Source organism: Budorcas taxicolor, chromosome X, assembly GCF_023091745.1.
Source record: "Budorcas taxicolor isolate Tak-1 chromosome X, Takin1.1, whole genome shotgun sequence".
NCBI classification, from domain to species: domain Eukaryota; kingdom Metazoa; phylum Chordata; class Mammalia; order Artiodactyla; family Bovidae; genus Budorcas; species Budorcas taxicolor.
This window is the reverse complement of record NC_068935.1, coordinates 23,232,899-23,259,248: the sequence shown is the minus strand read 5'-3', so window position 1 is coordinate 23,259,248 and position 26,350 is coordinate 23,232,899. Positions and strand designations below refer to the sequence as shown.

General features: G+C 35.8%; 1 protein-coding gene across 1 annotated transcript in view; it reads right to left on the bottom strand.

Annotated features, from left to right (window-relative positions):
- Positions 1-26,350, bottom strand: part of HTR2C (5-hydroxytryptamine receptor 2C) — a 148,402-nt gene that overhangs the window by 60,029 nt on the left and 62,023 nt on the right. The window contains exon 3 of the mRNA XM_052663535.1: positions 20,859-21,059. Coding sequence (XP_052519495.1) covers positions 20,859-21,059 — 201 coding nt within the window. The remainder of the gene's footprint in view (positions 1-20,858; positions 21,060-26,350) is intronic.

The following is a 26,350-nucleotide window of genomic DNA, read 5'->3' as shown; positions in this document are numbered from 1 at the left end:
ACAGTAGTCAGCCCACAACAACAGAAGGAAGGAACTGAAGTCCACATATAGCATACAGCTTTAGTGACCAGAGGGGAGTATGCTGCTGGGATGCTTAGGATGTCTTCTATAAAAGGTACCTTCTTCAAGGTCAGGAAATGTAACAAACCTACCAGATACTTAGAAATAAAGCAGCAGAGTAAGCAAAATGAGGAGACATGGGAACAAGTTCCAAAAGAAGGAACAAATTAAAGCCCCAGAAGAAGAACTAAACGAAGGGGCTATCTCCCTGATAAAGAGTTCAAGATATTTTAAAGGTAGTCAAAGAACTTGGGGGGAAAATGGATGACTGGAATGAGAACATAGAGAAATTGAGGAAACAGTCCCATTTATAATAACATCACAAAGAGTAAAATGCATAAGGAGGTAAAAGATAGGTACTTGGAAAACTACAAGACCCTGATGAAAGAAACTGAAGATGACACAAACATATGGGAAGATATATCTTGTTCATGGATTGGAAGAATTAACATTGTTAAAGTGACCATATTACTCAAGACAATCTACAGATTCAGTCTAATCCCTATCAAAATATCAATGGCCTTTCCCACAGAGCTAGAATAGTTAAAAAATTTGAATGAAAACACAAGAGACCATGAATACCCAAAACTATCTTGAGAAAGAAGAACAAAGCTGGAGACATCACATTCCTAGATTTCAAACTATTCTACAAAGCTACAGTAATCAAAGCAGTATGGTACTATCACAAAAGAGACCTCTAAATCAATGAAACAGAATACAGTACGCAGAAATAAAGCCACACACTTTGATCTACAGCAAAGGAGGTAAGAATATACAATGGGGAAAAGAATCTCTTCAATAAGTTGTGTTAGGAAGAACTAGACAGCTCCATGTATAAATAAAGTAAAAATGAATTAAAGACCTAGATGTAAGACCTGAAACCATAAAATTCCTATAAAAGACATAGGCAGAAGACTTTTTGATATGAATCATGGCAAAATTTTTCAAATCAGCTTCATAACACAAAGAAAGAAAGAAAATACCAAAGCAAAATAAACAGACAGTACTTGGTTAATTAAAAGCTTTTTAGCTTTTTCACAGCATGGGAAACCACTGAGAAAATGAAAAGGAACTTACTCCATGGGAGAAAATATTTCCAAATAATATGATTGATAAGGGGTTAATATCCAAAATATATAAGCATCTCATATGATTCAATATCAAAGAGCAATAAAAAAGAGGAAACCTACAGACACATTTTCCTAAAGAAGATATAGATGTCAGTCAAATGAAAAGATGCTCAACATCACTAATCATCAGAGAAATACAAATAAAAGCTACAATGAAATATTACCTCACACATTTCAGAGTGGCTATTGCCAAAAGGATGACAAATTACAAACACTGGTGAGTATATGGAGAAAAGGGAACACTTTTACACTGGTGGTGTACAGCGGTGCAGTCACTGTGGAAAATAATATGGAGGTTCACCTCAAAACTAAAGATGGAACTACCATGTGATTCAACAATTCCACTGCTGAGTATTTATTCAAAGAAAATGAAAACACTGTTTCAAAAAGACATATGCATCCCTATGTATATATATACATATATATATATACATATACATATATATATATATATATATGCAGCTAAGATATGGAAGCAATCTAAGCATCTGTCAACAGATGAATGAATAAAGAAGATGTTACATATATGTGCACGCACACACACACACACACACACACACACACACACACACAAATTATACTCAACCAAAAAAGAATGAAATTTTGCCATTGTAACAAAATGGATGGACCTGAAGGTTATTATGCTTAGTGAAATAATCAGATAAAGACAAACAGTGTATGTTATTACCTATATGTGGAATTTAAAAAATAAAACAAAAAAATAAATATAACAAAACAGAAAGAGACTCACAGATATAGAGAACAAACTAGTGGTTACCAGTGGAAAGAGGGAAGGGTAGAGGGGCAAGATAGGGTAGGGGATTAAGAGGTACAAATTATTATGTATAAAATAGATATGTTACAAGAACATACTGTACAGCACAGGTATTATAGCCAACATTTTCTAGTAACTTTAAATGGAGTATAATCTATAAAGAATTTGAATTACTATGTTGTACATCTAAAAGTAATATCATATTGTAAATCAATTATATCTTAATAGAATTTTTTTAAAAAAATACAGTACTATGCAACTGTGGGCTTCTTAGGTGGCATTACTGATAAAGAATCTACCTGCCAATGCAGGAGATGTAAGAGATGCAAGTTTGATCCCTGGGTCAGGAAGATTTCCTGGAGAAGGGAGTGGCAACCCACTGCAGTATTCTTCCCTGGATATTCCCATGGACAGAGGAGCCTAGTGGGCTACAGTCCATATGGTCGCAAAGAGTTGGACATGACTGAAGTGACTTAGTATGCATGCAACTTGGTTGTTGAATATGTGGATGGAACCGCAGGTATGGAGTGTTGATTGAAAAGGTATACATGAGTTTTTGACCGTGCAGAGTTTGGCATCCCTAACCCCCACGATGTTTCAAGGTCATCTACACTAGCAAACTGAATTCAACAGCGCGTTAGAAAGAAAATGCACCATGATTAAGTGGGATTTATAGTTGGGCTGAAAAGTTGGTTGAAAATACACAAATTAATAAATGTGATATACTATGTTAATATAATCAAGGATAAAAATCATATGATCCTCTCAACAGATGCACACACACACACACACAAAGCATTTACAAAACTTTTTCATGACAAAACTTCTCAAGAAGTTGTGTATAGAAAACATGTATCTCAGGTCTTCCCTGGTGGTCCAGAAGTTAAGAATCTGCCTGCAAATGCTGGGGACATGGGTTCGTTCCCTGATCCAGGAAGTTCCCACATGCCTCGGAGCAACTAACCCTGTGTGCTACAATAAGAGAAGCCACTGCAATGAGAAGCCTTTGCACTGCAACTACAGAGCAGTCCCCACTCACCACAACTAGAGAAAGCCAGCCCACAGCAATGAAGAATCAGCACAGCCAAAAAAAAAAAAAAAAAATCTTTTTTTTAAATAAATGAAGACATGTATCTCAACATAATAAAGGCTCCTTATGACAAGTCCAGAGCTAACATAATATTTAATGGTGGAAGGTTTAAATATTTTTCTAAGATTAAGAATGAGACAAAGATGCCCATTGTCACTACTTATATTCAACATAATACTGGAAGTCCTAGCCAGAGCAGTTAGGCAAGAAAAAAAAGATATTCAAATTGAAAAGGAAGATCTGTTTACAGAAACAGATCTATACATAGAAAATTCTAGACTACCAAAAAACTATTAGAACTAATGAACTAATTTAATAATGTTTCACAATATATAATCAATATACAGAAATCAGTTGCACTTCTATACACTAAAACTAATCTATTTGAAAAAGAAGTAAAGAAAATAAGCCTATTTACAATAGCATTAAAGGCAATAAAATATTCAGAAATAAACTTAACTAAGTTGGTAAGAGGACTGTACCCTGGAAACTCTAAGATTTTGGTGAAAGAAACTGAAGAAAGTACAAATAGATGAAAAAAAAATCCCATATTCATGGAAGAGAAAAATTAATTTTGTTAAAATGCTCGTGCTACTCAAATCCATCTATAGGTTCAATGCAATTCTATCAAAATTTCAATGGCATTTTTCACAAAAATAGAAAAAAACTCCTAAAATCTGTAAGGAATCACAAAAGACCACAGACAGCCAAAACAATCTTGAGAAAGAAGAACAAAGAGGGAAGCATTATGCTTCCAGATTTCAAACTGTATCACAAAGCTATAGTAATCAAAGCAGGATAGCATTGGCTTAAAAACAGACACATATACCAGTAGAACAGAGTCGGGAACCAAGAAATAAATCCATGCATATAGTCAACTAATATTTGACAAGGGAGCCAAGAGTACTCCCTGTGAAAAAGATAGTCTCTTAAAAAAATAGTGCTGGAGAAACTGGATATTCATATGTTAAAGAATGAATTTGTACCCTTATCCTATACCATTTACACAAATTAAACTTGAAATGCATTAAAGGCTTAAATGTAAGACCTAAACATTTTTTTTCTTTTTTTTTTAACTTAATTTTACTTTACAATACTGTATTGGTTTTGCCATACATTGACATGAATCCACCACGGGTGTATACAAGCTCCCAATCCTGAATCCTCCTCCCACCTCCCACCCTATATCATCTCTCTGGATCATCCCCATGCACCAGCCCCAAGCATCCTGTATCCTGTATCGAACATAGACTGGCACTTCATTTCTTACATGATATTATACATGTTTCAATGCCATTCTCCCAAATCATCCCACTCTCTCCCTCTTCCTCAGAGTCCAAAAGTCCGCTCTACACATCTGTGTCTCTTTTGCTGTCTCACATACAGGGTCATCAACCATCTTTCTAAATTCCGTATATATGTGTCAGTATACTGTATTGGTGTTTTTCTTTCTGGCTTACTTCACTCTGTATAATCGGCTCCAGTTTCATCCATCTCATTAGAACTGATTCAAATGTATTCTTTTTAATGGCTGAGTAATACTCCATTGTGTATATGTACCACAGCTTTCTTATCCATTCATCTGCTGATGGACATCAAGGTTGTTTCCATGTCCTGGCTATTATAAACAGTGCTGCAATGAACATTGGGGTACATGTGTCTCTTTCAATTCTGGTTTCCTTGGTGTGTATGCCCAGCAGTGGGATTGCTGGGTCATAAGGTAGCTCTATTTGCAATTTTTTAAGGAATCTCCACACTGTTTTCCATAGTGGCTGTACTAGTTTGCATTCCCACCAACAGTGTAAGAGGGTTCCCTTTTCTCTACACCCTCTCCAGCATTTATTGCTTGTAGACTTTTAGATTGCAGCCATTCTGGCTGGTGGTGAAAAGACAGCCTTCTCAATGGGAGAAAACAATAGCAAATGAAGCAACCGACAAACAACTAATCTCAAAAATATACAAGCAACTTATGCAGCTCAACTCCAGAAAAATAAACGACCCAATCAAAAAATGGGCCAAAGAACTAAATAGGCATTTCTCCAAAGAAGACATACGGATGGCTAACAAACACATGAAAAGATGCTCAACATCACTCATTATCAGAGAAATGCAAATGAAGACCACAATGAGGTACCAAGACCTAAACTTTTAAGAGTTACAGAAGAAAATATAGGGAAATCATTCCTTGACATTGGTCTTGGCAAAGATATTTTTTATATGACACCAAAAGCACAAACAACTAAAGCAGAAATAAACAAGTGGGACTACATCAATAATAAAAACCTTTTGCACAGCAAAAGAAACAACAAATCGAGTGAAAAGACAATCTATATGGTGGGATAAAATATTTGTAAACCCTACAGCTGATAAGGGTTAATATCTAAAATAAATAAGGAATTCATACAAGTCAATAGCAAAACAAAAAAGAAACAATCCAATTAAAATGTTTTAAGAAAGATGCTACCATTCAGAAAACTGGGAACAGAGTATAAAGGATCTCTCTATCTTATGTCTTAGAATCACATGTGAATCTAAAATTATCTCAAGAAGCTTATTTAAAATTTTGAAAAAATGGGTAGAGAACCTGAATAAATATTTTTCCAAAGAAGACATGTACATGGACAATCAATACATGAAAAGGTGGTCAGAATCACTAAGCATCAGAGAAATGGAAAATAAAAGTACAATGAGATATGTTACTCTTATTAGAATGAAACAAAACGAAAAAAGCAAAACAAGAGATATCAAGTGCTGGCAAAGAGGTGGGAAAAAAAGGAGCCCTGCTGCACTTCTGATGGGAGTGTAGATTGATATTATCACTATGGAAAACAGTCTGGAGATTCTTCAAAAATAATTAAACATATATCTAGCATATGAACCAATAATCCACCTTATGGGCATATATGCAAGTTCAGTTCAGTTCAGTTCAGTTCAGTTGCTCAGTCGTGTCCGACTCTTTGCGAACCCACGAATCGCAGCACGCCAGGCCTCCCTGTCCATCACCATCTCCCGGAGTTCACTCAGACCCACGTCCATTGAGTCCGTGATGCCATCCAGCCATCTCATCCTGGGTCGTCCCCTTCTCCTCCTGCCCCCAATCCCTCCCAGCATCAGAGTCTTTTCCAATGAGTCAACTCTTCGCATGAGGTGGCCAAAGTACTGGAGCTTCAGCTTCAGCATCATTCCCTCCAAAGTAATCCCAGGGTTGATCTCCTTCAGAATGGACTGGTTGGATCTCCCTGCAGTCCAAGGGACTCTCAAGAGTCTTCTCCAACACCACAGTTCAAAAGCATCAATTCTTCGGCACTCAGCCTTCTTCACAGTCTAACTCTCACATCCGTACATGACCACAGGAAAAACCATAGCCTTGACTAGACGGACCTTAGTCGGCAAAGTAATGTTTCTGCTTTTGAATATACTATCTAGGCTGCTCATAACTTTTCTTCCAAGGAGTAAGCATCTTTTAATTTCATGGCTGCAGTCACCATCTGCAGTGATTTTGGAGCCCCCAAAAATAAAGTCTGACACTGTTTCCCCATCTATTTCCCATGAAGTGATGCGACCGGATGCCATGATCTTCGTTTTCTGAATGTTGAGATTTAAGCCAACTTTGTCACTCTCCTCTTTCACTTTCATCAAGAGGCTCTTTAGTTCTTCACTTTCTGCCATAAGGGTGGTGTCATCTGCATATCTGAGGTTATTGATATTTATCCCGGTAATCTTGATTCCAGCTTGTGTTTCTTCCAGTCCAGCATTTCTCATGATGTACTCTGCATATAAGTTAAATAAGCAGGGTGACAATATACAGCCTTGACGTACTCCTATTCCTGTTTGGAACCAGTCTGTTGTTCCATGTCCAGTTCTAACTGTTCCTTCCTGACCTGCATACAGATTTCTCAAGAGGCAGGTCAGGTGGTCTGGTATTCCCATCTCTTTCAGAATTTTCCACAGTTTATTGTGATCCACACAGGTAAAGGCTTTGGCATAGTCAATAAAGCAGAAATAGATGTTTTTCTGGAACTCTCTTGCTTTTTCCATGATTCAGCGGGTGTTGGCAATTTGATATCTGGTTCTTCTGCCTTTTCTAAAACCAGCTTGAACATCAGGAAGTTCACGGTTCACGTATTGCTGAAGCCTGGCCTGGAGAATTTTGAGCATTACTTTACTAGCATGTGAGATAAGTGCAATCGTGCAGTAGTTTGAGCATTCTTTGGCATTGCCTTTCTTTGGAATTGGAATGAAAACTGACCTTTTCCAGTCCTGTGGCCACTGCTGAGTTTTCCAAATTTGCTGGCATATTGAGTGCAGCACTTCCACAGCATCATCTTTCAGGATTTGAAACAGCTCAACTGGAATTCCATCACCTCCACTAGCTTTGTTCGTAGTGATGCTTTCTAAGGCCCACTTGACTTCACATTCCAAGATGTCTGGCTCTAGATGAGTGATCACATCATCATGATTATCTGGATTGTGAAGATCTTTTTTGTACAGTTCTTCCATGTATTCTTGCCACCTCTTCTTAATATCTTCTGCTTCTGTTAGGTCCAGACCATTTCTGTTTTTTATCGAGCCCATCTTTGCATGAAATGTTCCCTTGCTATCTCTAATTTTCTTGAAGAGATCTCTAGTCTTTCCCATTCTGTTGTTTTCCTCTATTTCTTTGCATTGATCGCTCAAGAAGGCTTTCTTTTCTCTTCTAGCTATTCTTTGGAACTCTGCATTCAGATGCTTATATCTTTCCTTCTCTCCTTTGCTTTTCACCTCTCTTCTTTTCACAGCTATTTGTAAGGCCTCCCCAGACAGCCATTTTGCTTTTTTGCATTTCTTCTCCATGGGGATGGTCTTGATCCCTGTCTCCTGTACAATGTCACGAACCTCCATCCATAGTTCATCAGGCACTCTATCTAGGCCCTTAAATCTATTTCTCACTTCCACTGGATAATCATAAGGGATTTCATTTAGGTTCATATCTATCATATAAACTAATAATCTACCTTATGGGCATATATGCAAAGGAAATGAAATCACTATCTTCAAGATAGTCTTCTATATTCATTTCAGTATTATTCACTATAGCCAAGATGTGGACACAACCTAAGTGTATGTTGGTGGAGGAATGGATAAAGAAGTTATCACACACACACACACACACACACACACACACACACACACACCACAATGGAATATTATTTAGCCTTAAAAACGAAGGGAATCCTGCTACTTGCAACAACATGGATGAGCCTTGAGGACATTAAGCTTACTGAAAATAAAAAGAGAGAGAAAGAAAAGTAATCTCACTTACACATGTTATCTAAAAAAGAAAGCTCAAAGAAATAAAGAGTACATTGTGCTGTGTGTGCTTAGTTGCTCAGTCATGTCTGACTCTGCAATCCCACGGACTATAGCCCGCCAGGCTCCTCTGTCCATGAGTAGTCTCCAGGCAAGAATACTGGAGTGGGTTGCCATGCCCTCATTCAGGGGATCTTCCCAATCCAGACATCAAAACCAGGTCTCCTGCACTGCAGGCAGATTCTTTACCAACTGAACTACCAGGGAAGCCCAAGAATACTGGAGTGGGTAGCCTATCCCATCTCCAGGGGATCTTCCGGACCCAGGAATCGAACCAGGGTCTCCTGCATTGCAGGTGGATTCTTTATCAGCTGAGCTACCAGGGAAGTCCCCAAAGAGTACATTGGTGCTTGCCAGAGGCCAAGGAGTAGGGAAATGGGGATATGTTGCTCAAAGGGTACAAACTTCAAGTTGTAAAGTAGATCTTATGTACAACATTGGGTGACTATAGTTAACAATACTTATGGTATATTTGAAAGTTACTCGGAGAGAAAATCATAAAGATTCTTACCACACTCACAGTTACACAAAAGGTAACTATGTGAGGTAATGAATGTGTTAAGTAACATTATTATGGTGATCTTTTCACAATATAAATGTACATCCAATCATCATGTTGAACACCTTAAAATTACATAATGTTATATGTAAATTGCATGTCAGTAAACCTGGAAAAATTGATCAATCAGTAATTCATAAAAGAATTAGAAGAAACAAAAAAGTACACTTGAACAATACTATCAACCATGTATTACTGATATGTTGAGAAGATGTTGAAAGAAGGGATATCCTGAGGGTATGAATTAAATTTGTGGACTATGGCTACTAATGAATCATGAAGGTGGACAAAATTCCTTATTGACTGTTCAGATAATTACATCATTAATATGATAGAGAATTTTGTGTAGCAATCCAAAACAGCCCTGGCTAAACGAGAAGGGTGAATAAATATGCAAAAGCCAGATGATTAGGAAATCAAACAAAGCACAAAACAAGGCACAGAGGAAAAGACAGAACAGCAACGTTTAAAGAAATACTCTCAATAATTGAACGTGAAGATTTGGAGAAGAATCTTTAGTTCTTATTGTCATGGGATACCTAGCTCACTTAAGGAAGTGAAGCTATATATTGGATATGCTAAGAACTAAGGCTGATACCTTAGCATGAAGTCAAAGCTTAAACAAAGAAAGCAACTGAGGGAATGGAGAAACTGGAATGTGAGAAATACTAAGGAGAAATATTAAGAACAAGTTATGTTGATTTGCTATGGGAAGTAAGAGAACGAGTCTAAAATAATCCTCAGACTTCTTTTTGGGTATATGGGAGATGCTGTTACTTTGAGAACACACTTGAGAAACAAAAGTGTAGGAGGAGGGAAAAATGGAAAAGAGAGAAAGGTGATGAGTACAATCTTGGTGAGATGGCATTTGAAATATACATACCCAACATTCATCTCAATACAGCTTAAGCTAGAGATCTGGATAGATAATCTAATAGAAATAAATAGAAGTATTTATTTGAGATTCATCCATAGATTTTAAGATATTTCTCTGGATGAAGTAAGCCAAGAAAAGTGTATAAGCAATTGGAATGGACAGAATGCTAGGAAGAGTAAGAGTAAAGTGGAGAATGAATTGGATAAGAGCAGACAGAAAGATGGAAGAAAAGAAAATCAAAGAAAACTGATGTAGCATGCAAAGGATGAGAGAATTAGGAAAGCATCTTCCATTGTTTCAATTGACACAAGGAGAGCTAGAGTTGGAAACATAGTTCTTAAAATTTGATCCATGGGTACCTCAGAGTCTCTAAGAATATCAGTGGTTTTATGAAGTCAAAACTATTCCCATAATAATACTAATATTTTATTTGCTGTTTTCACTGTGTGGTCACATGCTGCAAAATAATGGTGAGTAAAACTGCTGATTTGTTGTTGTTCAGTCACTTATGCATATCTGACTCTTTGCAGCCCCATGGACTGCAGAACACCAGGCTGATACCTTAGCATGAAGTCAAGCTAGTGATACTGAATTGTAAAAGTAGTCCTTGTATTGCTTACCACCACATACTTTCAAGGGGGAAAAAGAGCCAATCTTACTTAAGAATGTCTTTGATGAAGCAGTAGAAACAAATATTAATTTTATGAAATTTTGACCCTTTTAATAATCCATGTGATGAAATGGAAGTATACATAGAGCACTTCTGCTGCATATTGACATAAGATGGTTGCTATGCGGAAAAGCAATTGTTAGAATTGGAAGATAAACTAGCCTTTTTTCCCATGGAATAACATTTGCATTTGAAAGAATGACTGCAAGACACGCTAGGGTTATTCATACTTGGATAACTGGCAGATATTTTCTCAAAGATGGATGAGTTGAATCTGTTGTGTCAAGCAAAAAAGAAATGGTATTTGCTACCATGATAAAGCTTGAGCTTTCAGGTGAATATTGGAACTTTGGGAAACTTGTATCTGTCCAGGAAAGCGTGATACTTTATGTTTAGAGTGCTTTCTGATAAGATTGGTAGGAATTATTAATGCATGTGATTTTTGGTATTGTATTAACATTTTAAAAATCTACACAACTCAGTGAAATAATTTTCCAAAATATCTACACTTGACGTTATTAAAGAAAGCATGGATAAAATATTTTTCAAAATGAAAGACAGATTAGTGGATTTTAATGTAAGAGCATATGATAAGTTCAGTGATATGGCTTCCGATTCCACATTGCAACTAAACTTAAGAAACTACCACTTACTGAATTTTAGCATAGTGTCAAAAAAAATAGTGTTTACTATTATCTGAAAACATTATTAAAACATTTTACTGTATTGAAGCTATCTATCTCTAATGAGGTTATATACTTTATTCACATAATTTAACCAAAGCAGCTCATTACAGCAGATTAGATGCAGTAGCAAAGATGAGAATCTAACTGTCTTCTAAGCCAGAAGATAAAGAGATTTGAAAAAAGCTTGACAATGCTACTCTATTCACTAATTTCATTTCTTTGGAAAATATAGCTATTTTTCATAGAGCTATGTTATTTATGTTAACATGTATTAGGTTTAGTATTTTTAAATAAATCCACACATAATTTAAATTTTTCTCAATTTTAATTTATAGACAGATATATATCTATTTCTAAATAGATACAATTCATATAAACAAAAGTTCTTTGGGGTCTTCAATAACATTTAAGTGTGTACAGAAATCCTGAGACCAAAAACCTTGATAAGTAACAATTATTTAATAAATGATTAAGAAGTCACTGAACCGTGAACTCCCTGATGTTCAAGCTGGTTTTAGAAAAGGCAGAGGAACCAGAGATCAAATTGCCAACATCTGCTGGATCATGGAAAAAGCAAGAGAGTTCCAGAAAAACATCTATTTCTGCTTTATTGACTATGCCAAAGCCTTTGACTGTGTGGATCACAATAAACTGTGGAAAATTCTGAAAGAGATGGGAATACCAGATCACCTGACCTGCCTCTTGAGAAACCTATATGCAGGTCAGGAAGGAACAGTTAGAACTGGACATGGAACAACAGACTGGTTCCAAACAGGAATAGGAGTACGTCAAGGCTGTATATTGTCACCCTGCTTATTTAACTTATATGCAGAGTACATCATGAGAAATGCTGGACTGGAAGAAACACAAGCTGGAATCAAGATTGCCGGGATAAATATCAATAACCTCAGATATGCAGATGACACCACCCTTATGGCAGAAAGTGAAGAACTAAAGAGCCTCTTGATGAAAGTGAAAGAGGAGAGTGACAAAGTTGGCTTAAATCTCAACATTCAGAAAACGAAGATCATGGCATCTGGTCGCATCACTTCATGGGAAATAGATGGGGAAACAGTGTCAGACTTTATTTTTGGGGGCTCCAAAATCACTGCAGATGGTGACTGCAGCCATGAAATTAAAAGATGCTTACTCCTTGGAAGAAAAGTGATGACCAACCTAGATAGTATATTCAAAAGCAGAGACATTACTTTGCCGACTAAGGTCCGTCTAGTCAAGGCTATGGTTTTTCCTGTGGTCATGTATGGATGTGAGAGTTGGACTGTGAAGAAGGCTGAGCGCTGAAGAATTGATGCTTTTGAAGTGTGGTGTTGGAGAAGACTCTTGAGAGTCCCTTGGACTGCAGGGAGATCCAACCAGTCCATTCTGAAGGAGATCAACCTTGGGATTTCTTTGGAAGGACTGATGCTGAAGCTGAAGCTCCAGTACTTTGGCCACCTCATGCAAAGAGCTGACTCATTGGAAAAGACTCTGATGCTGGGAGGGATTGGGGGCAGGAGGAGAAGGGGACGACCCAGGATGAGATGGCTGGATGGCATCACGGACTCGATGTACATGGGTCTGAGTGAACTCCGGGAGATGGTGATGGACAGGGAGGCCTGGCGTGCTGCGATTCGTGGGTTCGCAAAGAGTTGGACATGACTGAGCGACTGAACTAGAACTGGAAGAAGTCACTAATGAATTCACAGAGACTGTTTCAGTAGAGTGACAAAGTTGTAAGATAAATTCTTATGAGATAGATTATAGATAGTGATAAGGAGGACATGAGAGTGACTATATAATAAGATTGCTGTATAGTCTGAGAGATGGAGTGGCCATAACCTAGAAAGTATTTTTTTTTTAAATTCAGTTGTTTATTTCTTCTAAATTTATAAACAGACCCCTATCAAAATACAAACAAGCTTTTAAAATGGAAGTAAAGTTAATGTTAAAGCTCATAGGGAAAATTAAACATCTTGGAATTTCTAGGCAAGCTCTGAAAAGCAAGAGCAATGAATGGTGATTAATTATATCAGATGATGACATTTATTATAAAACTTTCATAATTAAAACAGTGTGGAATTAGCGCACAAAGAGACACACTAATAGGATAGAATATAAACTTCAGAGATAGGCCCAGATATGTAAGAAAATTTCACATGCTATAAAGATGGCATCATATATCAGAGTAGATCGACTTTTTGAGTAACAAGCATGAGACAAATGAATGGTTATATGGAAGGAGATAAAATTAAATGGTCATCCCAGTGCACCAGCCCCAAGCATCATAAATTTATATTAAAAACAATTAAATGGATATCTCAACCACAGACAAACATTAACTCCAAATGGATTGGGGGCCTAAATGTAAAAAAATGAGGAAAACATGAGTAATTTATTATTTAAACTGACTATGAGAAGAGAATATATAAATATACCTGAACTTAGAAAGGAAATTTGATTGATAAAATGAACTGCAAAATAAAAATAATAATAATTTTGCTTGGCAAAAGCACCATGAGATATAGCAATAGCAAATATATTATTTTCATTTACATGTGAAATGTGTATTATTTTTGATGTAAAAAGAGTTTCAAAATTGAGAAATAAAGATATGAAAAACAGAACACACTTTGTGAAAAACTGAATTAATAGTGACAAACATGAAAACAAGCTCAACTTCAGCTATAATAGAATAGTTAAAACTGTACTTAGATAACATATCTCACCTATTAGATTGGCAAAAATTTAAAGTTTTAAACTACACTTTGTTAACAAGATTTTGGGCAAATCCGCTTTCTTAGAAGTAAAAAAAAATAGCTCAAGCCCTAGTGAAATGTATATGTGTACATTTATCTCTTGATAAATCAACACTGCTTCTTGGAATTTTTGCTGAAATTAAACTTCCAAAAATATGAAACACACAGAGTTAGAGAGAGAATGGTATGAACATTATTTCTGGTGGAATTATTGGTAATTGCAAAATATTAGAAACAACTTAAATACTCACATTACATGAGACTGATTAAATAAATTATAATATAACTGTAAAATACAGTCCTAATGAGTATTAGAAAAAAGAATTAAACAGAGTGTATAAATCATTTACATGATATCTGGGTTTACATCTACCATCTTCCTATGAATTGATAGAGAGGGATTCCCAGGACATATTACCAAGTAAAGAACAGCAAAGTGTTAACATGTATATAATATTTTATCTTTTATTTAAGAAAGGATAAACAGAAATATATATAGTTGTTTTTTTTTTTTTTTTGAAAAAATAAACTTCAAAGTATATTCCAGAAATCAGTGAATGGGTTAACCAAACAAGAAAAGAAAGAGTGACATTTCTCTGAATATACTATTTGCATACTTTTGACTTTTGGGACATTATATTAAGGTGTTTTTTTTCTTTTTAAGTTTGTACATATTAAAAAACTCTGAGGTTTTATGAATTAAAAAACAAAGGCAACAAGATAGGATAAATCAATACTGAATGTGTACAGAAACCAAAACAATCACTAACTATAAAGAATTGGTAACAGAACCACATAGAAGAAAAAAATTCATCCTAATTCTGGCAGTTTGGACACAGAGCTTTGATCTATATCCTCAGTGGGAAACATTCTAAAGACAGAAAATATTGTAATGCAATTTTAAACGTAGCATTTTATTTACTGAGTGGTATGAAGATAGCAATTCTGAAATGAATTTTTATATTGTAGGATTTAGAAAATATAAATAGTAAATAAGTATATTGGTGCTTTTGAGGACCACATTACTCACTATGAGAAAAATGAGGAATAACAAGGAATTGGGAAAGTAGTGGAAGAGTCTTGTGTTACTGGATAGGAATTAAAGGCATAGATATATAGAAGCAACCATATCCTAGTAGCAAAGACTATACCAAGATTTCTTATTGGTTTATAAAACATTTGAACACTAAAAAAAAGGGGGGTTCCTTGTATGAAATAACTGATTGCAAAACTGGGACATGGAAAACCTGGTAAAATCAATGGCAGGGAGTAAGGAAATGCTCAGAGTACTGATGGGACATATCAAAGGGGTTCTCATTGGACAAATCTGGGATGACTTGAGCATCAAAATAATTAAGGATAGGAATGAATTAAGTTATACTGATTACAAAAGAATTCAGGAGTCTTCACCAATACAAATAAATGAATAACAAAATGGGCAAGAAAATTCCTCCTTACAGTATGCCAACTAATAAAGAATAATAAAGTGAGAAAAATTATCAGTCTACAATCACATAATAATAAATGGTTCAGAGATGAGTCATCAGTGGATTCTAAGTCCATTGGGTCAAAGCTTATTGGGAGATAATTTCTTAATTTACAAATATATGTAGATTTTTCTACTTACCTTTTGGTAAACATTTCTATTTCATTTGAATTTGAATCACTTTATGACTCCAATACTTGAAATTTATTGAGAATTAATTTATGGTCAAATATATGGTCAATTCTGAGAAATATTTCTTATGTAAATGACAGAAATATGTATTTTTCACTTGCCAATGAGTTCAGCTTTTTTTTATTGTCCTCATACAATCACTGAAAAGTGTGTGTTAAAATCTTATACCATGATTTGAGATTTGTCTGCCTACAATTCTGTCCATTTGTGACTTAGTGATGTTGAGGCCATATTATTACACATATACATGTTTATTATGCTGTGTCTTCCAAATGAATTAAATCCTTCATCATTATGAAGTAACTTTTCTTTAAAATTATTATTTTTTGTTGAAAAATATATCTTGGTAAATTGTTAACATAGCTGCACAGTCTTTCCATTGGTTAGTTCTTCTGTGGAGTACCTTTTTAATCCTTTACTTTCCTTGTGATTTGTATATGCTTCTTATAAACACATAGATTATTTTTTCAACTCTTGTCTGAGAGTCTTAGAATATTTACTTCCATTTATAATGAATATGACTATGGATATATTTGGTTTTAATTCTGCCATCTTAGATGTTTCTTTATTTTGCCACCTGATTTGTATTTCTTTTCTTTTAATATTTTATTGCCTCCTTTTGGATTTATTATATTATTCTCTAATATTTTTCTATAAATTTGGAAGTTAAACATTTCTTTTCTATTAGTGATTACCTTTGAATGGACATGTTATACTTAAGTCATCAAAGCTTAATATTAAATATCATTTTTATTTTTCTCCTAGAAAATGAAAAAGTTTACTTTCAACCCTCTGTTCTTATATGCTGTTGTTTTTTGAATTTTAGTTTCATTAATATACTGAGCTCCATAAAAATTATCATTATTGTTTTATAAGTTAATGTTTATGTTTAACTTCACAATTACCATTTGCATTTCATTTAGTCACCTCCTGCATCTCCAGCCTTCCATTTGTGACCATTTTCCTTTGTTTGAAGAATATCCTTTATTATTTTGTTAAGTAGAAGTCTGCTTTTGTCATGTTCTCTTAGTTTTTGCTTGTCTGATAATGTCTTTATTTCACTTTGATTCTTGAGTGATTCTATAATTTTGCTGAATATATGATTCTAATTTATCATTCACTTTTTAAAAACTTTATTTTGTATTGTGGTATAGCTGATTAATAATGTGATAATTTCAGATGAACAGTAAAGGGACTCAATTATACATATATCAGTTATACATATATTGACACTACCATTTGAATGGTAGTGTTGAATGGTAGTTCTCACTGTTGTTGAGAAGGCATTCATCCATCTTATTGTTGCTTTATTGAACTGAACCTGAACATTTTTTCTTTAAGGTTGATTTATATTTTCTCTTTTTCTGCAGTGTCACTATGATGGTTCTTAATATGGACTGCTTTTTATTCATTCTGCTTGAGACTTGTTGAGCTCTTTAAATATGAGTAACCGTGTCTTTCATCAATTTGAAAAGCCATTATTTCTTCAAATCTTGCTTTCCTACCATTCTTTTCTCACCTTGTGGAACTCTTCTAATTTTATACTATATGTCTATTATCTTCTTATTTTCTCTTTTATAACCTTCCAATTTTCCTTGCTTCATTCATCACAGTTTCCTGTAACTGACATCCAGTAATCCTCTCTTAGCCTTCTCATCCAGTAATGCTTTCTCTTGTCTAATCTGTCTTTGAGTTCTAAAGTTTTCATGTTAATGCTTAAGTTCCACATTTTCTCATTGTTTATTGATTGTATCTTAAATGTCATGCTTTATAGTTTGCAGTTTCTTGCTGAAATATTTAAGTTCAGCTTATAATTTTCATGTGCTGTGCTGTGCTTAGCCTCTCAGTTGTGTCTCACTCTTTGTGACCCTGTGGACTGTAGCCTGCCAGGATCCTCTGTCCATGGGAAGTCTCCAGGCAGGAATACTGGAGTGGGTTGCCATGTCCTCCTCCAGGGGATCTTCCCAACCCAAGGATCAAACCCAGGTCTCCCACATTGCAGGCAAATTCTTTACCATCTGAGCCACCAGGGAAGCCCAAGAACACTGGGGTGGTTAGCCTATATGTTCTTCAGGGGATCTTCCCGACTCAGGAATTGAACCGGGGTCTCATGGATTGCAGGCGGATTCTTTACCAGCTGAGCTACCAGGGAAGCTCTAATTTCCATGTGCACACTACAAACAAAATACACTGTCTTGTTTTCTTATTTCTTCTTTTCCAATGACTCCTTCCAATGAAGGACTGATGTTGAAGCTGAAACTCCAATACTTTGGCCTCCTGATGTAAAAATTGACTCATTGGAAAAGACCCTGATGCTGGGAAAGACTGAAGGCAAGAGGATAAGGGGACAACAGAGGATAAAACGGTTGAATGGCATCCCCAACTCAATGGACATGAGTTTGAGCAAGTTCCGGGAGTTGGGGATGGACAGGGAAGCCTGGCATGCTGCAGTCCATGGGGTCGCAAAGAGTCTGACATGACTGAGCAACTGAACTGAACTGATATGGTTCACGTTGTCTCTTTTCTTCATGTGCCTGTTTATCGTTGTATTTCAGTTACAGGAATTAAAAATAATTGAAAGAAACAATTTCAAACCTAGGATGATTTTTTTTTTGCTTCCATCAAGAAAATTAGAAAGGTCAAGAATATGAAATTACTTTATTCCAATTTCCAGGCTCAATATTTTTTTGGTTACATAGGTGACTTGAATGAAGCCAGAACTCCATGTCAACGGTGGTTTAATTCTGCTTCATCTGTATTTCTAGTGTACAGGCCTTTGGGATCCAAAAATAAGCTCAAGTTGGTTTACCTTTGCCAGGCTAATGAGATTAGAATGAGCTTCTCAACCTGTTATCACATCTTCAGGTTTGCAAATGCTTCATTAGCAGACATTACCCAGAAGTCATACTCATTTTTCTGGATTTCTGTCTTTCTGGATGTCTCACTATTTTATTATCTTCTCAATGCTTATAATTTTTTTCCATATTTTTATTGTCTTTAGCACAAGAATCTGTCTAAATTACCCAGGCTGTAATTGTTGGAAGCTAATACTTTTTGCAATTATTAGAAGCTAATTGATGCTTTTGAACTGTGGTGTTGGAGAAGACTCTTGGAGTCCCTTGGACTGCAAGGAGATCCAGCCAGTCAATCCTAAAGGAAATTAGTCCTGTATATTCATTGGAAGGAGTGATACTGAAGTTGAAATTCCAATACTTTGGCCACTTGATGTGAAGAACTGACTCATTGGAAAAGACCCTGATGCTGAGAAAGATTGAAGGTGGGAGAAGGGGATGACAGGATGAGATGATTGGATGACATCACCGACTTGATGGACATAAGTTTGAGTAAGCCCCGGGAGTTGGGAGCCTGGCATGCTGCAGTCCATGGGGTTGGAAAGAGTCGGACATGACTGAGCAACTGAACTGAACTGAATGCTTCTAATATTCTGATTTAATTTAGCTGTGTATTTCTTTTGTAAGCACCATAAGAACTAGCATCTTCCTAGAGAAGCTCTTCAGGATGGAGATGGTAAAAATCTGTAAACCTTTGAACGTGTAGTTCAAATTGTGTATATAGGTTCACTTTCCTTTCTGGGAGATGTTTCATTGCTTTTTATCTAAAGGTGTGTGTGTGTGTGTGTGTGTGTGTGTGTGTGTGTGTGCGTAGCCACCTATAATAGAACAATCTTAAAATTTAAATTTACTTTATCAATAAACCCAGAGTCAAAAATCTTTTGATGATATTAGAAATATAATCTTGATCTTGTAAAATTTACTGGAATCTTTTACAGAAACATAACTTTGAAGAATTATTTAACGAGACACTAACTTTAAATTCCAACTGGAAGAGAAAAAATAAAAGGAAAAAAATGGATTTTAAAAGCTCTTATATACCAATTAGTTAAATTCTGTGACTTGAATATTAGCATTCCATCACTTCACAACAAATAGATGGGGAAACAATGGAAACAGTGAGAGACTTTAATTTTTGGGGCTCCAAAATCACTGCAGATGGTGACTGCAGCCATGAAATTAAAAGATGCTTAATCCTAGGAAGAAAATCTATGACCAACCTAGACAGCATATTAAAAACCAGAGACATTACTTTGCTAACAAAGGTCTGTCTAGTCAAAGCTATGGTTTTGCCAGTAGTCGTATATGGATGTGAGAGCTGGACTATAAAGAAAGCTGAGCACCGAAGAATTGATGCTTTTGAACTGTGGTGTTGGAGAAGACTCTTGAGAGTCCGTTGGACAGCAAGGAGATCCAACCAGTCCATTCCAAAGGAAGTCAGTCCTGAATATTCATTGGAAGGACTGATGCTGAAGCTGAAACTCCAATACTTTGGTCACCTGAAGTGAAGAAGTGACTCATTGGAAGAGACCCTGATGCTGGGAAAGACTGAAGGCAGGAGTAGAAGGGGATGACAGAAGATGAGATGGTTGGATGGCATCACCGACTCAATGGACATGAGTTTGAGTAAGGTCCAGGAGTTGGTGATGGACAGGGAGGCCTGGTGTGCTGCAGTCCATGGGGTTACAAAGAGTCAGACATGACTGAGCGACTGAACTGACTGACTGAACTGAAGGTATGCATATTTTAAATATAAGCAATAAGATGATCATTTCTCTCTTATCAACCTCCCCTGAATCTTCAAAGAAACCAATAGATGTTTTTCTTTTTGTATAACCAGAATTCAAGGATATATTTAAAAACATGGGGTAAATAGTATATTTTAAGTAGATTAACGGTATAAATTTAGGCATGTTTAGTTTGTGAAGATTTGTATTGCACTATAAAATTTTCTACTGGAGATATACAGTTAGAATAAAAATGTTAAGATTAATATTCTGGGATAGATGGATCTTTTCCAAGATTTAAATGCTCTATTTTAAAAATTTAGACTTTGCTATATATTTTTGTCATCTTCAAATCATTTAAAATATCTCACAGTTATGTGTCTGTGTTGCAGAATTCATTGGCACTTTGACTCACAAAATAATTAGCAGCATAAACGGAAACTTTACTTTTGCAAATTCATATGCTTTACATTTCTTTCATTATTGTTAACCTAAATATCAGATAAATAGGTTAAGAATAATCATTAACTAGAAGAATCCCGATTAAACGCAAATGTTACCACTCGACGTCTGTACGTTGTTCACAGTACATAATCCGAAAGTATTGAGCATAGCCGCTGCAATTCTACTGGCCAAGAAAGTTAATTACCTAAAGAAATTGCCCAAACAATAGCAATCTTCATGATGGCCTTAGTCCGTGAATTGAAACGGCTATGCTCAATAGGATTACGTATTGCTACATACCGATCCAGCGAAATAGCGCAGAGGTGCATGATGGACGCTGTAGAAAATAAAACATCTAAAGAAATCCAGACGGGGCACAAATATCTAGGTAGTGGCCAGACATAATCTGAAAGAGAACAGAGAGAAGACAAGAATAACATGTTATGCAAATTATACCGACTATAATTTTAGTCTATTTTTTCTCATAATCTAAATTTTTAAAAGGAAGTGAAATTTGGTACGCATTGTTTTTCCATAGTAATGATGATGACAATAACAATAACACATTCAGTGTTACATATATTATTTTTTATTGAGGTAAAACTTTCATATTATAAAATTAACCATTTTAAACTGTACAATCCTGAAGCATTTAGTCCATTCACATCATTATGCAACCATCACCTCTTTCTAGTTCTAAAACATTTCATCATTGCAAAAGGAAACTGCTACCCATTAAGCAGTCACTCTCCATTTTCCCATTTTTTTGTCCCCCTCCCCATCCCCTTCCCCAGCCCCTGAAAATTTCTTATTTGCTTTTTATCTCTTGAATTTAGCTAATCTGGGTATTTCATATAATCAGAATCATACAGTAAGCAACCTTTTGTGTCCTCTTTCACTTAACACAGTATTTTTTTAAAATTTCATTATTATTATTATTTACTTTACAATATTGTATTGGTTTTGCCATACATCAACATGAATCTGCCATGGGTATACAGGTGTTCCCAATCCTGAACCCCCCTCCCACCTCCCTCACCATACCATCCCTCTGGGATTAAGGTTCTTCCATTTTGTAGCTTCTATCAGTACTTCATTCTTTTCTATCACTGATGCTTTTATCAGTTGAGATTTTTTGGATGCTCTTGTAAATGGAATTGTTTTCTCAATTTCATTTATGATTTTCTCATTTCTCCTGTATAGAACTATAATTAATTTTCATGTATTAATCTTGTATCCTCCAACTTTGCTGAATTCATTTATTAGATCTATATTTTTATGTGTGGGTTTTTTAGGATATTCCATATGAAAGATCATGTTACCAGTGAAAGTGGTAATTTTATTTTTTCTTTCCCAGTTTTCATCTGCATTTTATTTTCTTTCTTGTTTCATTTCTCTAGATAGAATTTCCAGTGCAATGTTAAGTGTAAGTAGTGAAAGCAGATATCTTGTCTGTTTCCTGATCTTAAAAAGTAATCTTTCATTCTTTCATTATTGAATCAGATGTTAACTGTGGGTTTTTCATAAATGCCCTTTATTGTGTTGAGGAAGTTTCCTTTTATACCCAGTTTGTTGCATGTTTTTATCACGAAAAAGTGATGGTTTGCTAAGTGCCTTTTCTCTATCAGCAGAGATGATCATGTGCTTCTCTTACCTTTATTGTATTAATGTGATGTATGACATTAATTGACTTTTATACGCTGAGCCATCTTTCATTCCTGGGATAAGTCACACTTGGTCATGGTGTATAATATGATGCCAAATTTAGTTTGCTTTTATTTTGTTGAGGATTTTTTGCATCTATATTCAAAAGTGACATTGGTCTATACTTATCTTTTGTTGTAATCTGGCTTTGGTATCTGGATAATGCTGATCTCATAGAATGAGTACATTTGTTCCCTCATCTTTTATTTTGTAGGAGTTTGAGAAATACTGGTGTTAATTCTTCTTTAAATGATTGATAAAATTTTCCAGTGGAGCCATCTGGTCCAGGACTTGTCTTGCTGGCAGGTTTTTTGATTATTGATAAAATGTCTTTACTTGTTATCAGAGTCTTTATTTCTTCTTGAGACACTTTTAGTAGTTTGCATGTTTCTAGGAATTTGTTCATTTAATTTAGGTTATGTGGTTTGTTGAAGTGCAATTGTTCATTTATTATTTTATAATTCTTTTAATTTCTCTAAGTTCAGTCATAATGCCCCTCACCACTTTCATTTTTAATTTTAGAAATTTGCGTCTTCTCTCTTTTTTTCATAGTATTTCTAGTTGAAGGTTTATCAACTTTGTTGACTTTACTGTGCCTTAAATCTCAATTTCTCCATTTTTTGAAGTAGAGTTTATAGTTTTGCCATATACAGAATTCTTGGTTGACAGAATTTTTGTTGTTGTTGCATGCTTTAAATATGCAATCTCACTGCCTTCTGGCCCCCATAGTTGCTAAAGAGAAATTCATTATTAATCTTGTTAAAGATCCTGTATAATTTTGACCATAATGTCTTGGTGTGAATCTCTTGAAATAATATATGTTTATAGAGTTCATTGAGCTTCTTATACATGTAGTTTCATATCTTTCCTCAAAGTGTGGAAAATTTTGGCCAATAGTTCCTTAAATTTCTTTCTGCATATTTTCCCCCTTCTCCTCCTCTTCTGGCAGTATCATAATGTATGTGTTAGTAAACTTGATAGTGCCTCACATGTCTCTAGGGTGCTGTTCATTTTCCTTCATCTTTTCTCTTTCTTCTCACACTGGATGATCTCAATTGATCTGTTTCGAAGTTCTTCAATTTTTCCTTCTTTTTGCTCAGTTCTGCAGTTGAATCAGTCTAGTAAATTAACTTCAGTTTTTGTATTTTTCATCCTCCAAATTTCTATTTATTGTTATAACTTATATTCCTTTATTGCTATTTTTTGTTGAGATGACATTTTCCTTATTTCCTTTGGTTCTTTGTCCATGGTTTCCTTTGGCTATTTGAGCATTTTGAGAGTTGATTTAAAGCCTGTCTATTTAAGTCTAATGCCTAGGCTTCCTCAGTATCATTTTCTTCTTTTTTTTTTTTACTATGAAGGAGTCATACTTTCTAGTTTCTTTGCATTCTTCTTACCTTTGATGAAACTTGAATACTTTGAACTTTATAATGTGGCAACTCAAGAATTTAGATTTTTTCCCCTAGACATGCATGGTTCAGAGTTCAGCTAGAGATATAAGCAGAGTTTATGGTTCCCCAGAGAAGAATCTGTGGTTCACTCTATCTCTATCCTTTCCTAGATTCTCCCTCAACTTTTAATTTTGAGATTTTCTCAAACTCTGTCTTCAGTTCCTCTGAGCTACTAAAACTACAGATTTGGGGGAAGTTTAGTATTTCACCTGGCATAGACTGCATCTTCCACTTTGGCTAATAAGTCATGAAATGTGTAAACTCAACCAGTGTTGTTCACTTCTTCCAAGTCTTAAGAAACCCCAGAATCTTTGTTTCAGATTTTTCTCCAGTACATTTAGAGTTATTTTTGTATTGTGTTTAGAGTTGATGGGCTTGCCTGATAGCTCAGTTGGTAAAGAATCCTTCTGCAATGCAGGAGACCCTGGCTCAATTCCTGGATCGGGAAGGTCCTCTGGAGAAGGGATAGGCTACCCATTCCAGTATTCTTGGGCTTCCCTTTTGGCTCAGCTGGTAAAGAATCCACCTGCAGTGTGGGAGACATGAGTACAATCCCTGGGTTGGGAAGAGCCCCTGGAGATGGGAAAGGCTACCCACTCCAGTATTGTGGCCTAGAGAATTTCATGGACTGTGTAGTCCAAGGGGTTGCAAAGAGTCAGACAGGACTGAGAGACTTTCACTTTCACTTTCCACTGGCAATTCCAGAAGTGTAACTAACAACCATTGGAATTCAAGGAGCAAAACAAAGAAATCAAAGAAGTTATTAAGAATTATTTTAAACAAAATATTGATGAATGTTCATTTCTGTTCATCATTATCTTGTAATCTCCTCAGATTGTATCTACCCAGAAGTTGATTGTATTGAGGGTTTGTGTATTCTCAACCTGTTCCATTTGTAGAAATTCAGTTCAGTTCAGTTCAGTCGCTCAGTCATGTCTAACTCTTTGTGATCCCATGGACTGCAGCACGCCAGGCCTCCTTGTCCATCACCAACTCCTGGAGTTTACTCAAACGCATGCCCATTGAGTCAGTGATGCCAGAAATTACTTTTCCAATTTTGTTTCAAATACACAAGTATCACCTGACTGCCATTATGTGGAGAATTTTGTTTCTATAACCACTGGAATATAAGATGCATTAAGTCAATGTTGTTCTCTGTGTTTTATTTTTCTACTATTTAATTCATGATACATAGGTCAATGCATGGCACAAAAGCAGGTACTCAATAAATATTTATTAAATTTGTAAATGAATATATCCCCCTCAACAGATTATAACATCACCCTAAATCCAACTTCATCATGCTGTGCTGTGCTTAGTTACTCAGTCATGCCCGACTCTTTGGGACCCCATGGAGTTAATCCTCAAGACTTCTCTGTCCATGGGGATTCTCCTAGCAAGAATACTGGAATGGGTTTCCATGCTCTCTTCCAGGGGATCTTCCCAACCCAGGGATTGAGCCCAGGTCTCTACTGTCTGAGCCACCAGGGAAGCCCAAGAATACTGGAATGGGCAGCCTATCCCTTTTCCAGAGGGCCTTCTCAACTCAGGAATCAAATCAGGGTCTCCTGCATTGCAGGTGGATTCTTTATCAGCTTGGCTATCAGGGAAGCGCCAACTTCATCATATGCCAATATACATTCTCAATAAGGTGCGTATCCACTCTGCAGATCCACTATCTAGTCAGTTCTCAGTTCTCAGCAATTACACATTTAATAATGGCAAAAATGGCAACAGCTATTACACAGTATCTTATACCAAGCACAGTGTTAGCAGTGTTAGTTAGGTACTTCATTTTTAGTTCTATTCCATATAACTGTAGTGTCAACTCTATTACCCTACAGTGTGAGGAAAATGTGTCTCAAAAGTCTCAGACTTGTTCAAGTCTACAGATTTTTGCTCCAAATCTGACTTTTTTCCCCCAAACACAAAGGTACTTCCTATCACCATACACTATTTATTAAATAATAAATACAATTTTTTTTAACAATACAGGACAATGTTTCTTGTGCAGGTTTTTCAAGAAGTCTACTTCCAAACCTGTAAGACAGCAAAATCCAAAAACAAAGGGAATGAACAAGCACCTAAAGTAAAAACTATCCCAAAGATAGCAATATCAAAATGAGTTAAATTATTTATTTCTAGATTAACTTCATCGGAGAAGGCAATGGCACCCCACTCCAGTACTCTTGCCTGGGAAATCCCATAGGCTGCAGTCCATGGGGTCGCTAAGAGTCGGACACTACTGAGCGACTTCACTTTCACTTTTCACTTTCGTGCATTGGAGAAGGAAATGGCAACCCACTCCAGTGTTCTTGCCTGGAGAATCCCAGGGACGTGGGAGCCTGGTGGACTGCCGTCTATGGGGTCGCACAGAGTCGGACACGACTGAAGTGACTTAGCAGCAGCAGATTAACTTCTTTATCAAAAATAATTGCAGAAAACTTTCTCTGAATTTATGTAAGCCAAGTTTTCTCAAACTTGTCTGATTATAATTATCCCCTAAGGTTTTTATCAAAAATATTTTTTCCTGGATTTCACT